The 15770-nt window shown below is 34.2% G+C and overlaps 3 protein-coding genes across 3 annotated transcripts; all 3 read left to right on the top strand.

The window, feature by feature from the left end:
- The first annotated feature begins 292 nt into the window (after positions 1-292).
- Positions 293-5479, top strand: LOC132285336 (cell division cycle 20.2, cofactor of APC complex-like). The gene is made up of 5 exons (XM_059787519.1): positions 293-492; positions 1366-1965; positions 2532-3104; positions 3252-3490; positions 5217-5479. Exons 1-4 carry the CDS (start codon positions 436-438, stop codon positions 3390-3392), a joined length of 1371 nt encoding a protein of 456 aa, XP_059643502.1. The 5' UTR covers positions 293-435; the 3' UTR covers positions 3393-3490; positions 5217-5479.
- Positions 5480-6676: 1197 nt separating this feature from the next.
- LOC132284621 (uncharacterized) lies at positions 6677-11527 on the top strand. Its single transcript, XM_059786740.1, has 5 exons — positions 6677-7415; positions 8760-8855; positions 8946-8994; positions 9418-9544; positions 10925-11527. The coding sequence occupies exons 1-4, from the start codon at positions 7059-7061 to the stop codon at positions 9510-9512; spliced, it is 597 nt and encodes a 198-aa protein (XP_059642723.1). The 5' UTR covers positions 6677-7058; the 3' UTR covers positions 9513-9544; positions 10925-11527.
- A 133-nt stretch (positions 11528-11660) lies between these two features.
- On the top strand, positions 11661-12407 carry LOC132284623 (protein PAM68, chloroplastic). Its single transcript, XM_059786741.1, has one exon. It carries the CDS (start codon positions 11717-11719, stop codon positions 12302-12304), a length of 588 nt encoding a protein of 195 aa, XP_059642724.1. The 5' UTR covers positions 11661-11716; the 3' UTR covers positions 12305-12407.
- Positions 12408-15770: the final 3363 nt, after the last annotated feature.

Genomic DNA, 15770 nt, shown 5'->3' with positions numbered 1-15770 from the left:
TGTTGACAATGGATGACGATGGATTATGTTGATAATGATGATGGATTAAGGGTAAATATGTCATTTCAATCATAAAAAATAATTAACTAACTTTTGGGGTGTAAGTGAAAAATGGAGCGATAATTATTTTCGGAATATATTTTAGACTGATATTTGGCCACACTTTAAGGGGTGTCAGTGAAATTATCCTCAATTTTATTATTTAATTAATTATTTATTTATTTATTTTTCACTACAATTTTATTAGCCGTAAGTAATTTTTCATGGAAATAATCTGGCTTTATAACTGTATATTTCGCCGTCTTCTTCACACACAGCCGTTTCACTGAAATCAATATTTCCACTGCTCCTTTTACTGGGGTTTCAATTCTTTTTCTATAAACAGTAGTGTATGTGTGTGTTGTTTCTTAGACGGATACACAAATTCATCACAAGATGTGGGGATTTCCTCCATCAGATCAAATGTTTCCAAGGAAACGTTCGCGCGAAGACGTAACTACTATTCCTCTCGAAGTAATTTCATGGAATTTTTTGTTCTTGTATTTCTTATTATTTCTTGCAACGTTCATTCCTAAATTGTGATACAGGCGTTATCTTGCATTATTTGTACTCTTTTTTTATTTTCATATTTATTTTGTTTATGTTCAATATAATTGTAGGTTTCTGTTTTTCTGGAAAATTTACCGGTTCTTTCATATAATTTGTTGGTATTTCTTTAAATATCATTGTCCTGTTATTTAGGGTTTCTGTTCCCAAATTTCTATTGATTCCTCAAATTATACATTACACATTAATCCATGTCCCTATAGATTTGTTTAGGTCGAGTTTCCTGTTTAGTAATCTAGAGAAACACATTTAATGTCTAATTTTTGGTTTTTTTTATTTGAATTATAAGTAAAATTATTGGATCTTAGCAGTTTTTTCTGTTTCTGGTGAGAAAGTTTTCAGATTATGAATATTTGATAGTACCCATTTGTTTTTTGCTTTTTTTGTTTTGTTTTGTTTTGTTTTTTTTTTGTTTTTGTTTTTGCTTGTCCTTCCTCCCTAGAGATGGAAAAATATATTATGTCATATGGTCTATATTGTCTTGTATCACAAAATCAAATAAGTAGTTGGGTTGAGGTTTTCGCTTTTAGGTTCCACATAATGAAATTATTAAATTTCAAAACAAAATCCATTCCTCCCCCAACACACACACACACTTTATCTACCTTTTCTTGTTGAGTAGACAAGCTTTTCTTTGCTTCTGAATTTTGATATATATATATCTGGTTTATTAATTCCCAATTGTTTACTTGAATCGTGGCTCATTTATTAGATTCTCCTTCAACTTCATACTGAATTTTGTTTCTTTTGAAATGGCAGTTTGATCGGTTCATCCCCAACCGGTCTGCAATGGATTTTGACTTTGCACATTACATGCTGAATGGTGGGAAGGTAAGAAAGGATAACTCTGAACGGTGGTCTCCATTCAAACAAGCTTACAGGAAGCAGCTTGCAGAGATCTTCAACATGAACAGAACAAGGATACTTGCTTTTAAGAGTTATCCTTCTTACCTTCCCACCATTCAGCATGGAATGTGCAAAGTCAAAATCCATTTACCTTCCCACCATTCAGCATGCAATGTGCAAAGTCAAAATCCATTGCAGACTGGTTGGGGATACTTGCTTTTAAGAGTTATCCTTTCTTACCTTCAATCCATTCTTGATGCTCCTGAGCTCCTAGATGACTTCTACGTGAATTTACTGGATTGGGGTAGCAGCAACATTGTTGCTATCGCTCTTGGGAATTCAGTATATTTGTGGCATGCCGCTGATGGCTCAACGTCTGAACTTGTTTCCTTTGCTGAGGAGATTGGGCCTGTGACAAGTGTCAGGTGGGCACTGGATGGAAGACACCTTGCTGTTGGTTTGAATAATCCCTATGTTTATATGTGGGATGCTTTGGCTAGTAGGATGGTAGGTGTTTTTATATCAATTTTGCTATTTAGTAATTTTTTTTTTGGGGTCAATATATGATGCTTTTCATTCTTTAGATTGGTTATTATAGATAATAAGAAGATGCATTGTGAAAAGGTGCACCCAAGGGACTCTTTATATTGTTATTTATTTATTTATTTTTTCTCATGACATTTTGGCAATGAACAAGGACTAAGTTTTTGTGAGATTTTCTAAATGCCTTTTCTGTGGAAAAAATAAAAGAAAATATGTAGCTCTACATGTGAAGCCACTTGCATCTTTTATGCCTTATTTGACAATGTCTGGTATTATCATCATGCTATTGCTTTAGCGTACTGATGTAATATGAAGTTAAGTGGTAGTAAGTAAACTGCAAGGTTTAATAAGGCATTATATTATTATATCTATGTAAAGCATCAAATAAATATAGCATGTTTAATCATTCTAGAAACCAATACATGCTCCAGGCATTAGTTTTGAAAGTTGTGTGGAGCCAGTTCTACAACTAATTTGTTTGGTTATTTTCCGAAAAAAAAAAAAACTAATTTGTTTGGTTTTTCTGAACAGCTGAGGAGCGAGATGGACACACGTTAAGGGTTGGTTCGCTTGATTGGAACAATAACATCCTGACAACCGGGGGACTGGACAATTTGATCATAAACAACGATTTAAGAATAAGATCACACATTGTTGGAACATATAGGGGACACAGTCAAGAGGTTTGTGGACTGACATGGTCTACATCAGGCCAGGAACTAGCAAGTGGAGGGAATGACAACTTGGTCTACATATGGCACAACTCAATGGCCTCTAGAAATTCTTCCAATCAATGGCTTCACCGCCTGGAAGGCCACACAGCTGCTGTCAAAGCTCTCTCTTGGTGTCCTTTCCAGAGTAATCTGTTTGCCTCTGGTGGTGGTTCCGGGGATCAGTGCATAAAGTTTTGGAACACCAACACTGGAGTACGGTTGAAATTCATGAATACAGGGTCACAGGTCTGTTGCTTGCTTTGGAACAAACATGAGCATGAGCTTTCGAGTTCTCATGGCTTCAATGACATCCAACTCACCCTTTGGAAGTACCCTTCTATGGTCAAGATTACAGAGCTTTATAGTCATACTTCAAGAGTTCTCTACACGGCTCAGGTATATATCATTCATGGGTTATTTATAAATAAATTTGTTTAATTTGATTTCTATGAATTGGAAAGAAATTATATAGTTCAGTTATTGTTTTATTGAATAATTGGAGTTCTATTTTTCCCCTCACCCCTCTTCTTGGATATATTACAGAGTCCAGATGGGTATGCGGTTGCATCTGCTGCATCAGATGAGACATTAAGAATATGGAATGTGTTCGGGACTCCTGAATTGGCCAAGTCTGCATTGAAAACAAAGTCAGAGCCTTTTGCTGACATTGCTCGCATCAGATGAAGAGTTTGGTGGATGAAATGGGTGGTGATTAAAAAACATATTCCTCAGTTTTGCTTCATTGGGCCATGACAAAGAAATAAGCTTTGATTTTTCTTGAGGTATGACGAATGTCTTCGCATTTAAATTTTAAGGTTGAACTAAGGGTGTTTTCTAAAACCAACATGATGGGATTTGTATGGTTTTTCAGAGAACACCCTTAGACTAACGGATCACCAATGTCTCTGAATACCCTAGAATTAGAAGTACAATCTGTATTTGATGCTTTTGAATTGCCATGTCAAATATTACAATCTGATCTGCTAACCTAACTCATTGAAAGTAATATTGATGTGTATGATTGTTTAACTCTGATTTTTCTTTTGATTTTAATCATTTCTGATTCCTAGCAGCATTGTACAAATGTCTGCCACTTGATTACTATATGAAATTGTTTTTGTAATGCCCTGTTAGTAGATAGTACTATGTGTTCTGCAGTTTGTTTTTACCTTCAGGAGACTTGAACTAAACAGTGCTTGGTTGTGATGATTTTGAGCACCTTTTTTTTTTTTTTTTTCTTCTTTTTACCTCATTAGATTGGTTTTTTTGAATCTAAATCCATATGTATGCCTTGTTTAAGCTTGATGGAAAAATCTTGGAAAGAGCAATGAACATATAGGTCTTTAACATAGTATAGGTTTTTGAATTTGTATTGGGGTTTATTTATTTTTGATCTGCGTGTGAACCTGATAAATGCTCTCTCTGGGCCAGACACCATGGAGAACCCTTGAAACACCTAAAAAATATAATACTGTTCTATTAGTTTCAACATGATACAAGAATGTATGTATTCACTTGAAAAAAAAAATGATACATGAAAGTGTCAGCCGTCTTATTTATCTCTATTTGACAGGAACTTGTAGATGTTTACATAACAGTAAGTGAATAGAATAATTAGACCACAGTCTACTTTTGCTTTACAGTGGATTCAAGAACTAGTCATCCATTGAGAAGCACAAACACTTTTACAAAGGTGCCGTGTCTGTGTTGAATACCGACAGCTTTGCGAACGCTCTTAGATACGTGTCCAACACTTTATTAGTCGTGTTCACATGCTTGTGTCCTTTTTGTATATATTTTAGAATTTGAAATGTTGGCGTATCAATGTCGATCGTGTCTAGTGTCCGCGTCCGCGTCCGCGTCCATGCCACTTGGGTCATCCATATTGTAGTGATTTAAAATATATTATATATTTTCTTTTCATCGATTTTAATCGTTCTGACTGCTGATAACTGAAGTTATTTATACATTTTGATTGAGTAGTATTTTACACTAAGAAACGAATGTGTATTTTTTTTGATCTCCACTGTTTATCTTTTGATTGCATGCCGTATGTTTGAATTTCACTTACTACACATACACCATAGCCTTCGATGGGACTAAATTTTGATGCTAATCTTCTATGGTGATTCTATTGATAGGAATCAATTGGTGGGTATTCTGAGGCATTATCATTAAGGTTGAACTAAGGGTGTTTTCTAAAACCAACTAAGGGTTTTAAATTTTAAGGTTGAACTAAGGGTGTTCTCTGAAAAACCATACGATTTCCCCGAAAGAAAAGTAGCCTTGATATACATGCTGAGGCATGCAGCATGATTGGAATTTATCCGTTTCAATTGTCAACTGGAAATTTGTTCTGTGATAATGCTCGGAAGTATAAGAATTTGATTTGAAAGTTAAAAATTAACATTTACTTTATTAACAATTCTTCAATGGTTTCCAATTGCATCAGATTTTGTAACATCCTGTTTTCCTTATTTACCCTTTGATATGCTTGTATTTTTGCAGATCATGTTGTGTATATGCACATCAACCTTCCGCCATTTTTAAGCTGCTACGAAGTGTTTGGTGAGCCTGGTGGTGCTTTCCAGCATTGTTGGCATCCACGCCCCATGTCGTTGACTACGCGAATTATACTGAAGGTCAACTTTTCGGGAACACGCGCACACAGAAACATTTATATTTGACAATTGTAGTATATTTCATACATTATCGAATTCAAGCTCAAATTTCGAAAATAAATAAAGTTACTGTATAATATTTCTTAGCCACTGATTGATCTTTGCTCCATCTCTACTCTGCACTGTTGGTTTATTTACATTTATGTGCTTGAGCATACCTCCTCCTTTGAGATAACCAATGCCACCAGATAGATTACCAATGCAGTTTCAGACTTTTTTTGCTGGTTTGATTGGATGAATGTGTTCCATGTTGAGAAAAGCAGCTAAAGGGTTTCATTAAGTTGCAATTTTTCATTACAGGTTTCATATATTTCACATAATATTGATTTAAAGCATAGAGCATATACACAAGATTAATAATATCAAGCAATGTCAAACAAATTTTACACTCAAATGCTAATTATACTTCACAATATTGTGTCCCTAAAACAAATTGTACACTCAATGCAGAGGCAGGCTCGGAGGCTGTGGAGAGTAAATGTACGAGGGTGACTTTTTTTTTTTCTCTTTCCTAATTGGTACTCAGACACGCTTATTTCTTCTGAAACTTGAACCCCTTATCTCCCAAGAGGCTGATACCGCTAGGCCACTGACCGTTAGTGTATGAGGGTGACTTTTAATCACAAAAAATGAATTGAGTTGGAAAAATAAATCTTTTTCAATTCGACTCTAAGTGAAAAGTATATGTAATATGTTAATATACAAGTCTTAAATGTGACTAGTCCATTCGAATACAATTCAATTCACACGATATTACTTGGCGCATGTCGGATGGGGTGCATGTGGGATGGAGAACTTAATGGTGAATTACAGAATGCTCTAAGAGTTTCGACACTATCATTGTAAAAAAAAATAAATAATTAATTAATTAAAATCATAAGATATTGAAATAGATTTAACTTTTAATATTGTAGAAGATAATTTGTACCAGTCAAATAATGAAATTAAGAAATATAAATCGCACTAGATTTTTTCCCAGTTCTAGATTTTTTTTTCTTAATCAATTTCTCAAATTAAAGAGAATTCAACTTAAAGTATAAAACTTTACCGAAAAAGGAAAAACACTCAAAATATTAAACCTTCAATCCAAACTCAACTCAATAAAATTTTGAATCCAAGCCTTTCAACCCACACTTAAAATTTTTAAAACTGAAAATTTGAACTCCAGTTAAGCTCAGTTAAAAATTGGGGTTTTCATATTTGACTCTGCCTTAGTTACTCCTACACATGAAAATTAAAAAAATGAATATAAATATATAATAATTAATGTACAAATAAATCAGGTTGTTATGATAAAAAAGAAATTGGAAGAAAAAAAATTAACACAATTATAAGTACATAATTACATTCAAAAATATAAATACATAAACCTAATTCTAATTAAAATTGAACTGAGATTCTACAGTTTAAATCTTACTGTAATTGTAAAAAGGGATTGTTCAAATCTGTAAAACAATTGATTCGAATTGAGTTTGGGTTTGCCGGCTCAAACTGTTACCCTGTAACCCTACTCACCCCAGCATTTCCTTACAAATCTATTTCAATTTCAAAAAATCCCGCCATTTATTTATAGAGAGAGACTGAGAGCTGAGGAACAAACTACTGGAGACCAGACTGATCAGAGAGAACAAACTGAAGAGAGAGAAAGTTTAGAGAAAGAGAGTGAGAGATGAGGAAGAGAGCGACGAGGAAGTCCTCTGCGGCGGACCTTCTGGTTTCGTCTCCGCCTACGGCGAGCCCTAACCGATCAGCAAGCGAATCGCCGAAGCAATTCGAGTTCAATCTCAACACCTTCAACACCACCTCATCTTCGAAGAACAAGAAGAAGAACTCCGTTGCATCAACCTCTGTCCCGATCAAGTCTAACGGCTCACCAATGTCTCTGAATACCCTAGCTACTATCTCCGATCTGAAGGGATTTGCCTCCTTGCGCTTGGACTCCATCAAGCGCCAGCTCGATCACTCGCAATCGGAGATCCTCAAGGACATCGAGGCCTCTCAGTCTCGCCTCCACAAACGATTCAAGGTCTCTCTCTCTCTCTCTCTCTCTCTCTCTCTCTCTCTCTCTCTCTCTCTATTTCTAGTAGTAGAAATTGTGTTTGCTAATTGATGTGCTCTGATTGTTTCATTCAACACTTTTTTCTAGAACTAGAGGTTTGATTTAGAAATAGAAGTTAGAATTAGAAGTACAATCTGTATTTGATGCTTTTGAATTGCCATGTCAAATATTACAATCTGATCTGCTAACCTAACGCCTTGAAGGTAATATTGATTTGTATGATTGTTTAACTCTGATTTTTCTTTTGATTTTAATCATTTCTGATTCCTAACAGCATTGTACAAATGTCTGCCACTTGATTACTATATATATTGTATTGACGTGTTTTGAATGTCTTGATCAAAACTCGTCATGCCCCGTTACTAGATAGTACTATGTGTTCTGCAGTTTGTTTTTACCTTCAGGAGACTTGAACTCAACAGTGCTTGGTTGTGATGATTTTGAGCACCTTTTTTTTCCCCCCCCTTTTTTTTTTTACTTCATTAGATTGGTTTTTTTTAATCTAATTCATACGTATGCCTTGTTTAAGCTTGATGGAAAAATCTTGGAAAGAGCAATGAACATATAGGTCTTTAACATAGTATAGGTTTTTGAATTTGTATTGGGGTTTATTTGTTTTTGATCTGCGTATGCACCTGATAAATGCTCTCTTTGGGCCAGACACCATGGGGAGCCCTTGAAACACCTTCACTTGGAGTGATGAACAATGCATGATGCCTTATTGCCTTTTGACTACTGGAGGATCAATTAATTTTAAATCAATTGAGCAGCCAAATTAAATGAACTGTAATGAACTCTTGTATCAAGCACCTTCAAGGAGCTAAGTCCACTTTTTAGTACTTTGCATTGATAATCTTCAAGGAACTAAGGTCAAAATTTTTAATACCTTGCATTGATTGAATTGATAACTCAGTTTTTAAAATCATCTGCGAAGTTGAAGTAAAACCACTTAAATTGGACTTTCTTCATCCTGATATAGAAGTCCATGATCCTGATCATGTATTTTTCATCATGGATCTAAACATATATCCTTGGTCAATTTCTAGTTTCATCTCAAAATACCAAAGAAAAATGATTTTTCCTATATATATATATATATATATATTTGTATATTTAATTTTTATAAGTTATTTTGCTATTGTATCTAGTACTAGATTTCCCCCTTTTCTGGCACGTGAAGTTGCTAATTATTACGACTGTTGTCACACAGTTGTCACTTGTTGGCTACTAGAAGTCTAGAAGTATTGTTCGAAACCATGATAACTGGGGTTGACAAACTAATTCTGTGGCTTTCTTTTTCTATGTCAATAGATTCAGTCACAACAATGCCAGCAAGTGGTGGATGAAGCTGAGAAGGAATATAGGAAGATGTCTGAAAGAATCAATGAAAGTCGAGTAGCAATGAAGGTGGTTATGTTTTCCTCTCTCTCTCTCTCTCTCTCTCTCTCTCTCTCTCTGCAATTCCACTGATGTAACTTGATGGTGTCCTGTTTTCAGACTTCATACACAGAGTTCATGGCAGAAGCACAGGCCAGTGCATCCCGTGGTATGTTTATCTTTACCTCTAGAACATATAAGGAATTGCTTATATAATGTATAATTAACTACATAATTTAATATGGGAACTTCCTCTGTTGTGGAATATTTGGAAGTCTTTTCTATTTCTTTTTTTCCTTCATGGGACAAGTGTACAGAAATATTTTTTCATCTGGAATCTGAGTAGTAAGTCCTTAAAATGTGAGTTAGGTTCAATTTATTGCACTATTTGTGTTGTAGGCTTAATTTTTGTATCATGCATCCAGAGAATGAGGTCAGACATACATTGCATTAAGCTTGAGTTTGATTTTGGCATTAAATGTATTCTAAAGGTCACGAAAGAATGTCATATAAGTGACCAATAAAAAAAAAAAAAATCCTAGCCACCACTTGATTCTAACAAACACGCCTTTTGTTCATTTAACAATTTCAGTGTGCAAAACATCCATACCTGAGCTTTCACAATCCTTCGAGAAAGCAATTGATGTTCTCAAAAACCGTTATGGGAATTCTTCAACTTTGATATAATTAGCCCATTCTGCAGCAACGGGACCTTCTAAGTGAGTATAAAGCATCTCCGAATGTCATTCTCTAACTATTGGAAGAATTGCTATGCATATGGATTACCAGTCTTGTAGTGTTTCTAGTTATGTATCCACAATTATGTGCCTTATTTTATGATGCATTTGGTTAAATGGTTAGTGCTTAAATATCTATAGGATTTTGATTCAAAAATTCTATTTTGCCAGAAGCATATAACGCAGAAAATAATCCGATGAAATGGTACTCTGGAAAATGATTTTAAGATCATCAGCCAAATTTGTAAAGAGATATATGAAGATTAGTTATACAATTGAATTAAATTAAACATTTCAGCAGATTTCCCTACTTTGCTGGTACAGCTGAATCAGAAAGTGAGATGTTTATATTAGTTGTCTGTGATCAGATAAATGTGTATACTGACAACTGAGCCACTGAAGCATTCTAGCTTTTGTTGTTGCTCTGTAAAATGTATTATTGAGTACTAGTACGTCAATCTGAGGGCGACTTTTTACATGGCTTTTGGCCCATGCCTGATAGAACCAACTGCACAACAACAACAACAACCAAGCCTTTTTCCCAACTACATAGAACCAACTGTACAGTGAAGGGAAAATATAGTAGGAAACAATATACATTAAATGGATTGGAAATTGCTTGGAAGGGATTCTAATTTTTGTGTATTATAAATTATATTACCACTTTTTGTGTGGCAGTCAGTTTTCCAACCAAATTCTCACCTCTAAACAAATTGTTTGAAAATTTAATTTAGCTAAGAATTTTTAGTTTGCATGTAATACTTTTGTATGCTGTTTAGAAAAAGAGATGCTATAAAGAATGGTTGACTGATAGGATTAGACCATTTGATAATGCAGTTCTATCAGTTTCAACATGATACAAGAATGTATGTAGTCTCTTGGAAAAAAAAAATGATACATGAAAGTGTCAGCCTTCTTATTTATCTCTATTTGACGGGAACTTGTAGATGTTTACATAACAGTAAGTGAATAGAATAATTAGACCACATTCTTCTTTTGCTTTACAGTGCACTCAAGAACTAGTCATCCACTGAGAAGCACAAACACTTTTGCAAAGGTGCCGTGTTTGTGTTGAATACCGATAGATTTGCAAACACTCTTAGATACGTGTCCAACCCTTTATTAGTCGTGTTCACATGTTCGTGTCCTTTTTTTTATTTTTTATTTTATTTTAGAATTTGAAATGTTGGTGTATCGGTGTCGTTCGTGTCTAGTGTCGGTGTCCATGCCACTTGGGTCATCCATATTGTAGTGATTTAAAATATATTATATGTTTTCCTTTTATAGATTTTAATCTTTGTGACCGCTGATTTTAATCTTATAGATTTTGATGCTAATCTTCTATGGTGATTCTGTTGATAGGAATCAATTGGTGGGGAATAAAACAGTTATCTGGAAGGTCATTTACATGCACTATTTGAGGTGAAGCGATTTTCTCCTGTACAAATTACTGTAAATGAACTTGTGACTCTCGAAGTAGATAATTGGATATCTTTCTTAGATTTGTAAATGCCATCTTATTAATGAATAAGAAAAAAAAAAGAGAAAATATAGTAACAGTTGGCTTGTTTCATTTCTTTTTCTTGTTCTTGTTCTCTTTCTCAGTTCATTGACATTAAGAAATCCATTATAATACTGCAATGTTGGGGTTTGTCTTGACTCTTGCCTTCCTACAATTCTACTTGCTGGTCTTGCTCACGTGTTACCTTACCTATCATGCTAATTCTTAGGAGCTGTTTTAGAACACATCTATTGGGCCAAATCCATTGTGGACCTGCATTCTAGTTCAACCGAACAGCTAATTGTCGGCCCAGCTAGTTGTATAGTCCAAATCCATTGAGCCCACCGAGCCTGATGCTCACATGCCCCTCAAATCTGGGGCCAGGAGAAAAGAATTTCCTACCACCCACTTTATAACAGGTTGGTGTGTAGTAGGAGGTTTTAGTAATACAGAAAACAGTTGAAATTCCATTTGACGTTGTTTAGAGAGAGAGTTGAAGGCCCAAAGAAACTGGGCCAACTTAGAATGCATATTTCTTTTCATAAATCGGGGTATTGTAGTAATTGTACATCAACAAGAAGTAGATAAGCTTACACTCCACCAACCATTTGAAAGACATGTAAAGGAAACCTGCACAGAAGAGAAGGGAAAATATGGAAACCTGCTCATTTTCAAGAGCACGACCACCTTTACTATCATCGCCAACCAAACAGCTCTCTCAATTCCCCATCTCCACACTGAAACTACCCCAAAACCAATCTCACTTGTCCCACTCCACAACACTCTGGGCAACACTGAAAAGCCCAAAAGGCTTCGGACCCTCCAGAAAGAAAACCAACAAGACTACTAAGAAGCCGAAGAAAGGTTTCGAAGACGACGATGAAGAGGAAGAAGAGGAGGAGGTAGAATTAGAGGCGGATGAAGGCGTGATTCCAGAGATAGTGACCAACAGGATGATGAGCAGGATGGGTTTCTCAGTGGGTATCCCTCTGTTCATAGGGCTACTGTTCTTCCCTTTCTTTTACTATCTCAAGGTTGGGTTGAAGATAGATGTGCCCACTTGGGTGCCCTTCATCGTGTCATTCTTCTTCTTCGGGTCCGCACTTTTGGGGGTCAGTTATGGGATTGTGTCCGCCAGTTGGGACCCAATGAGGGAAGGCTCACGCTTGGGCTGGAATGAGGCAAAGAAGAACTGGCCTGTTTTTTGGCAGTCACTTTGGGGTAGATCTGGAAGGGACTAGTTTTCTGGCCCTTCATTATCTCTGTATTTGGACTCCAATACTGTTTTCTATTTGGTTTTGCCAATTTGAGTATTTTTATTTTACTTTAAAAATCATTACTCAATTGCTGATTGCTATTGGATGATAAATATGGAAACAGTTTTATTTCAAAGACTTGTTTGGTTTGTATTTATGCAAATAATTTGCTGTATTTGAAAAAAAAATAAAAAATAAAAAATCATATAAAAAATTTTTAGTTTTGTGAAACTTATTTTTTGAAAACTTAGTTATAAAAACATCTGTTTTTATATAGTATTCTTTTATAATTATTTAAAAATTATTCTCTGTTTTTTTAATTTTTAATTAATATTTTCAGAATTACAAATCATGCCAATTTTTCATTTTTTTTAGATTTCAATTCGATCTCCCTCTCACACACACACATTCACATTGCACACGCATGCATAGATTGGATTGTTACAAAGGGATTTTTTTTTTTTTTAGTAAACGGCAAAATTTACACCTCAAAAACAAAGTTCCTCTTGTATTATTTGTATAGATTGCGGGAATGCTACTAAAGCTCAAAGCTCAACGACGGAATAATATTTGGGCCTTCTTTACACCTCAAAAACACGATTGATTTTATATGATTTTTTTAAAAAGAAAATCATGATTGAGACAGGATGGATATACGTTTCAATTCCTCTAGGAAAGTTTACTAGTGCTCACTTGTATCTTAAAATGGAATTGTAAGTCTATTATTTTCTTTTTGTTTTGAGAGATTTTCTCTCTTTTGTAATGGGAACACAACGTGTTTGTGTCTACAATACATATATATAAAGAATTCTAATGTAAATAAAAGTAAATTTTCAAGATTGTTTTGTTTTGATGCATATATAAAGAATTCTGGTGCTCACTTGTCTCCTTTCTCTTTGTGCTGGAGGGACGTGGCTAGATCGAAATGGAGAAATTTCGGGTCTGTTTTGGTTCATTTTTTGTTTTTTGGGAACTAAAAAACAGAAAATTATACAAAAATATTTTTGCTTGTCAGTTTTTGTAAATTTGCTTTTTTAAAACTCAATTAAAAGATGCTTGTATTTTAGGATATTTTTTATAATTATAAAGAGTTCTATGAATTTTTGAGAATTGTTCTTAGAAAATTGAATGCCTCTTTTCTTTTCTTTCTTCCTCCTCTAATAATTGAAAATAGACTTTCCATTCATCTGTTTGTTCTCATTTCTCTCCTATTCATTTCTTTTCATAAAATGTGAATTAGTCAATTTCAAACACAAAAAGGGTAAAAATTGAAAGAACCATAGAACTAATATGTGATTTGAAAGAACCATAGAACTAATATGTGAGTTTGGTTTTGCAGTTGGTTAATTGCATTAGAGAGATCAATCTTGAGTGAGTTTAACATCTCACACATTAAATGGACAACTTAAGCACAAAAATAAAACTAAAAAAATAAAAAAAAATTGTTTAATGAGGTTGAATAATCCTTAGTGGTGTTCAATCTTATGGTGCACAATGAAGACCTTCCAAAGCATCTCTGAACTGAACAAGCAATAATATTGGAAAGACACCTCTCTAGTGAAACTTATAAAAGGGGCAATTTAAAGCGATTCTCAGGTCCTAACACAATGAGAATGTCTTGAATGAGAAACCTAAGACAGAATATAAGACAATGAATCACAAGCTTTTAATTTTTTTTTTGGATATTAAATCCTCTCTAATGTCAATCTTTTTCTCTTCAATTAAATGTGGCATGTAAAATACAATCTCAATTATCTTCGTATTTTTGTTAATGTAAGGTCGTCCAGAGAGGTATTGTGTTAATACTATCATCATTCTTATCTTACTTCTATATGAATAGAGACTGCATTAATTTTTTGCCTCCATTTTTTTCTATCATATCACTACCTATTATGTTTAACTTTTTAAAGTTACGGTGTTACTACTATTTCACGTAAATATAAAAAAATATAAGAATGAATTTACAAACTGTTAATCTTCACAACACTTGTAACTTATTCTCTCCTCTTAATATTGACAGACATTATAATCTATTTGAAACACAAACATATAGGAAAGAGACATAGGTAATCAAAGTAATCAAACATTGGAAATGGGAAGGGACTGAGATTGAGATTTTAGATCTACTTTATAATAAAAATGATCCCTTAATGGCTTTGTAATCACTTTTTAAAGTTCGTGTTATTACTTCCATAACAAACATTCGTTACTTAAAAACAAGTCTACTCTCCACAACATATTACATAAACTTTGAAGCTTTTATAGCCTTGATGTATTTGAACTTTCGTGTGTGCGCGTGTGTGTGTGCGTGTGTGTGTGAGAGAGTGAGAGAGAGAGGAATTTGGGGTTTCTTCATAAACTTTTTCTACATATGATTATCAGCAATTAAAGTAAAGTAAATGACAGGCGTGTGGTTTTAAAAGTAAATGTCATGTCAATTCTTTTGTTATATATATATAAATATATATTATAGATTAATTAGCTAAGTACTAACACACTCAATGAGTATGTTCCATAAATCTGTAATAAATATTTGAAATTGATACCACTTCATAGACTTAACTGAAGTTATAACAGTTTGTATAATAAGATGGCAGTGTCTCACATTATTGGCAACACATGCATGCTTTACCATATATTGAGACTGTAGATATAATAAATTAAAGCTAGTGTTGATTAAAGTTTCTGAAATTACTTCCAAACTGGACCAAATTAATGAAAAGTGAAGCCTTTGAACCTCTTGACTATGCTTTTCGTGCTTAAGAAGATCACGTTTGAGAAACTCCTTTGGAAGAAGAAGCTTTTCCCAAAACTCTTTTTTTCAAAAGAATGAAACAAAGAGAGAGCCTCAGACTCACTCACACGTGTCCACTTACATGTATACACACACACACACACATATATATGTATGTGTTTGTGTGTGTGTTTTTGGTCCCGTGATTCGAAGCATATTTCTTTGCTTAAAGAGTGGTTTTAACCCTAGCCCCCAAAGCAGGGGGAGGAATAAAGGCAAGTGATTGACAACAACAACAGTCCCCCAGTTGTTAAAGCTAAATTGCCCACAATGGCAGAGTTGCAAATAGCTGCCCAACGCTGACAACTGACTATAGCAGGTAACCACTCCTCTGCAACAAACATTTATTGAAGTAGTCTGTCCAACACAGGACAAGTTAACTCACCGGTTATACCCGGTAACCAGTGAACAAAATCTGTTCTTTTATTACCATACTTATATGTACACCTTTTTTTGTCTTACATAGAAAATGTAATTTATATTACATCAGCATTGCAAAATGATTACAAAAAATGTTGTATTTTAAAATATATAAATAAAAATGTCGTTACAATTTTTTTTTTTAATCTAAGAAGTAATGTTGGTATTTTTAATTTAATAAAATATGGGACAAATCTGTATAATAATTTGTGCAACGGAGATGATTCAAAATTTTGA

This window comes from Cornus florida, unplaced genomic scaffold, assembly GCF_030987335.1.
Source record: "Cornus florida cultivar Cherokee Brave unplaced genomic scaffold, ASM3098733v1 CherokeeBrave_3.0.0_Hap2_Chr11, whole genome shotgun sequence".
Lineage (NCBI taxonomy): Eukaryota > Viridiplantae > Streptophyta > Magnoliopsida > Cornales > Cornaceae > Cornus > Cornus florida.
Note: the sequence above shows the minus strand (reverse complement) of the source record. Positions and strands in the feature narration are given on the sequence as shown.

Bases quoted from the DNA above. Each gene is read 5' to 3' on its own strand.
- LOC132285336 (XM_059787519.1), top strand. From the start codon at position 436: ATGTGGGGATTTCCTCCATCAGATCAAATGTTTCCAAGGAAACGTTCG. The intron at 1,966-2,531 runs GTTTTTATATCA...TGAACAGCTGAG, and splicing joins TGGCTAGTAGGATGGTAGGT to GAGCGAGATGGACACACGTT. The intron at 3,105-3,251 runs GTATATATCATT...GATATATTACAG, and splicing joins GAGTTCTCTACACGGCTCAG to AGTCCAGATGGGTATGCGGT.
- LOC132284621 (XM_059786740.1), top strand. From the start codon at position 7,059: ATGAGGAAGAGAGCGACGAGGAAGTCCTCTGCGGCGGACCTTCTGGTT. The intron at 8,856-8,945 runs GTGGTTATGTTT...TCCTGTTTTCAG, and splicing joins AAAGTCGAGTAGCAATGAAG to ACTTCATACACAGAGTTCAT. The intron at 8,995-9,417 runs GTATGTTTATCT...TAACAATTTCAG, and splicing joins ACAGGCCAGTGCATCCCGTG to TGTGCAAAACATCCATACCT.
- LOC132284623 (XM_059786741.1), top strand. From the start codon at position 11,717: ATGGAAACCTGCTCATTTTCAAGAGCACGACCACCTTTACTATCATCG.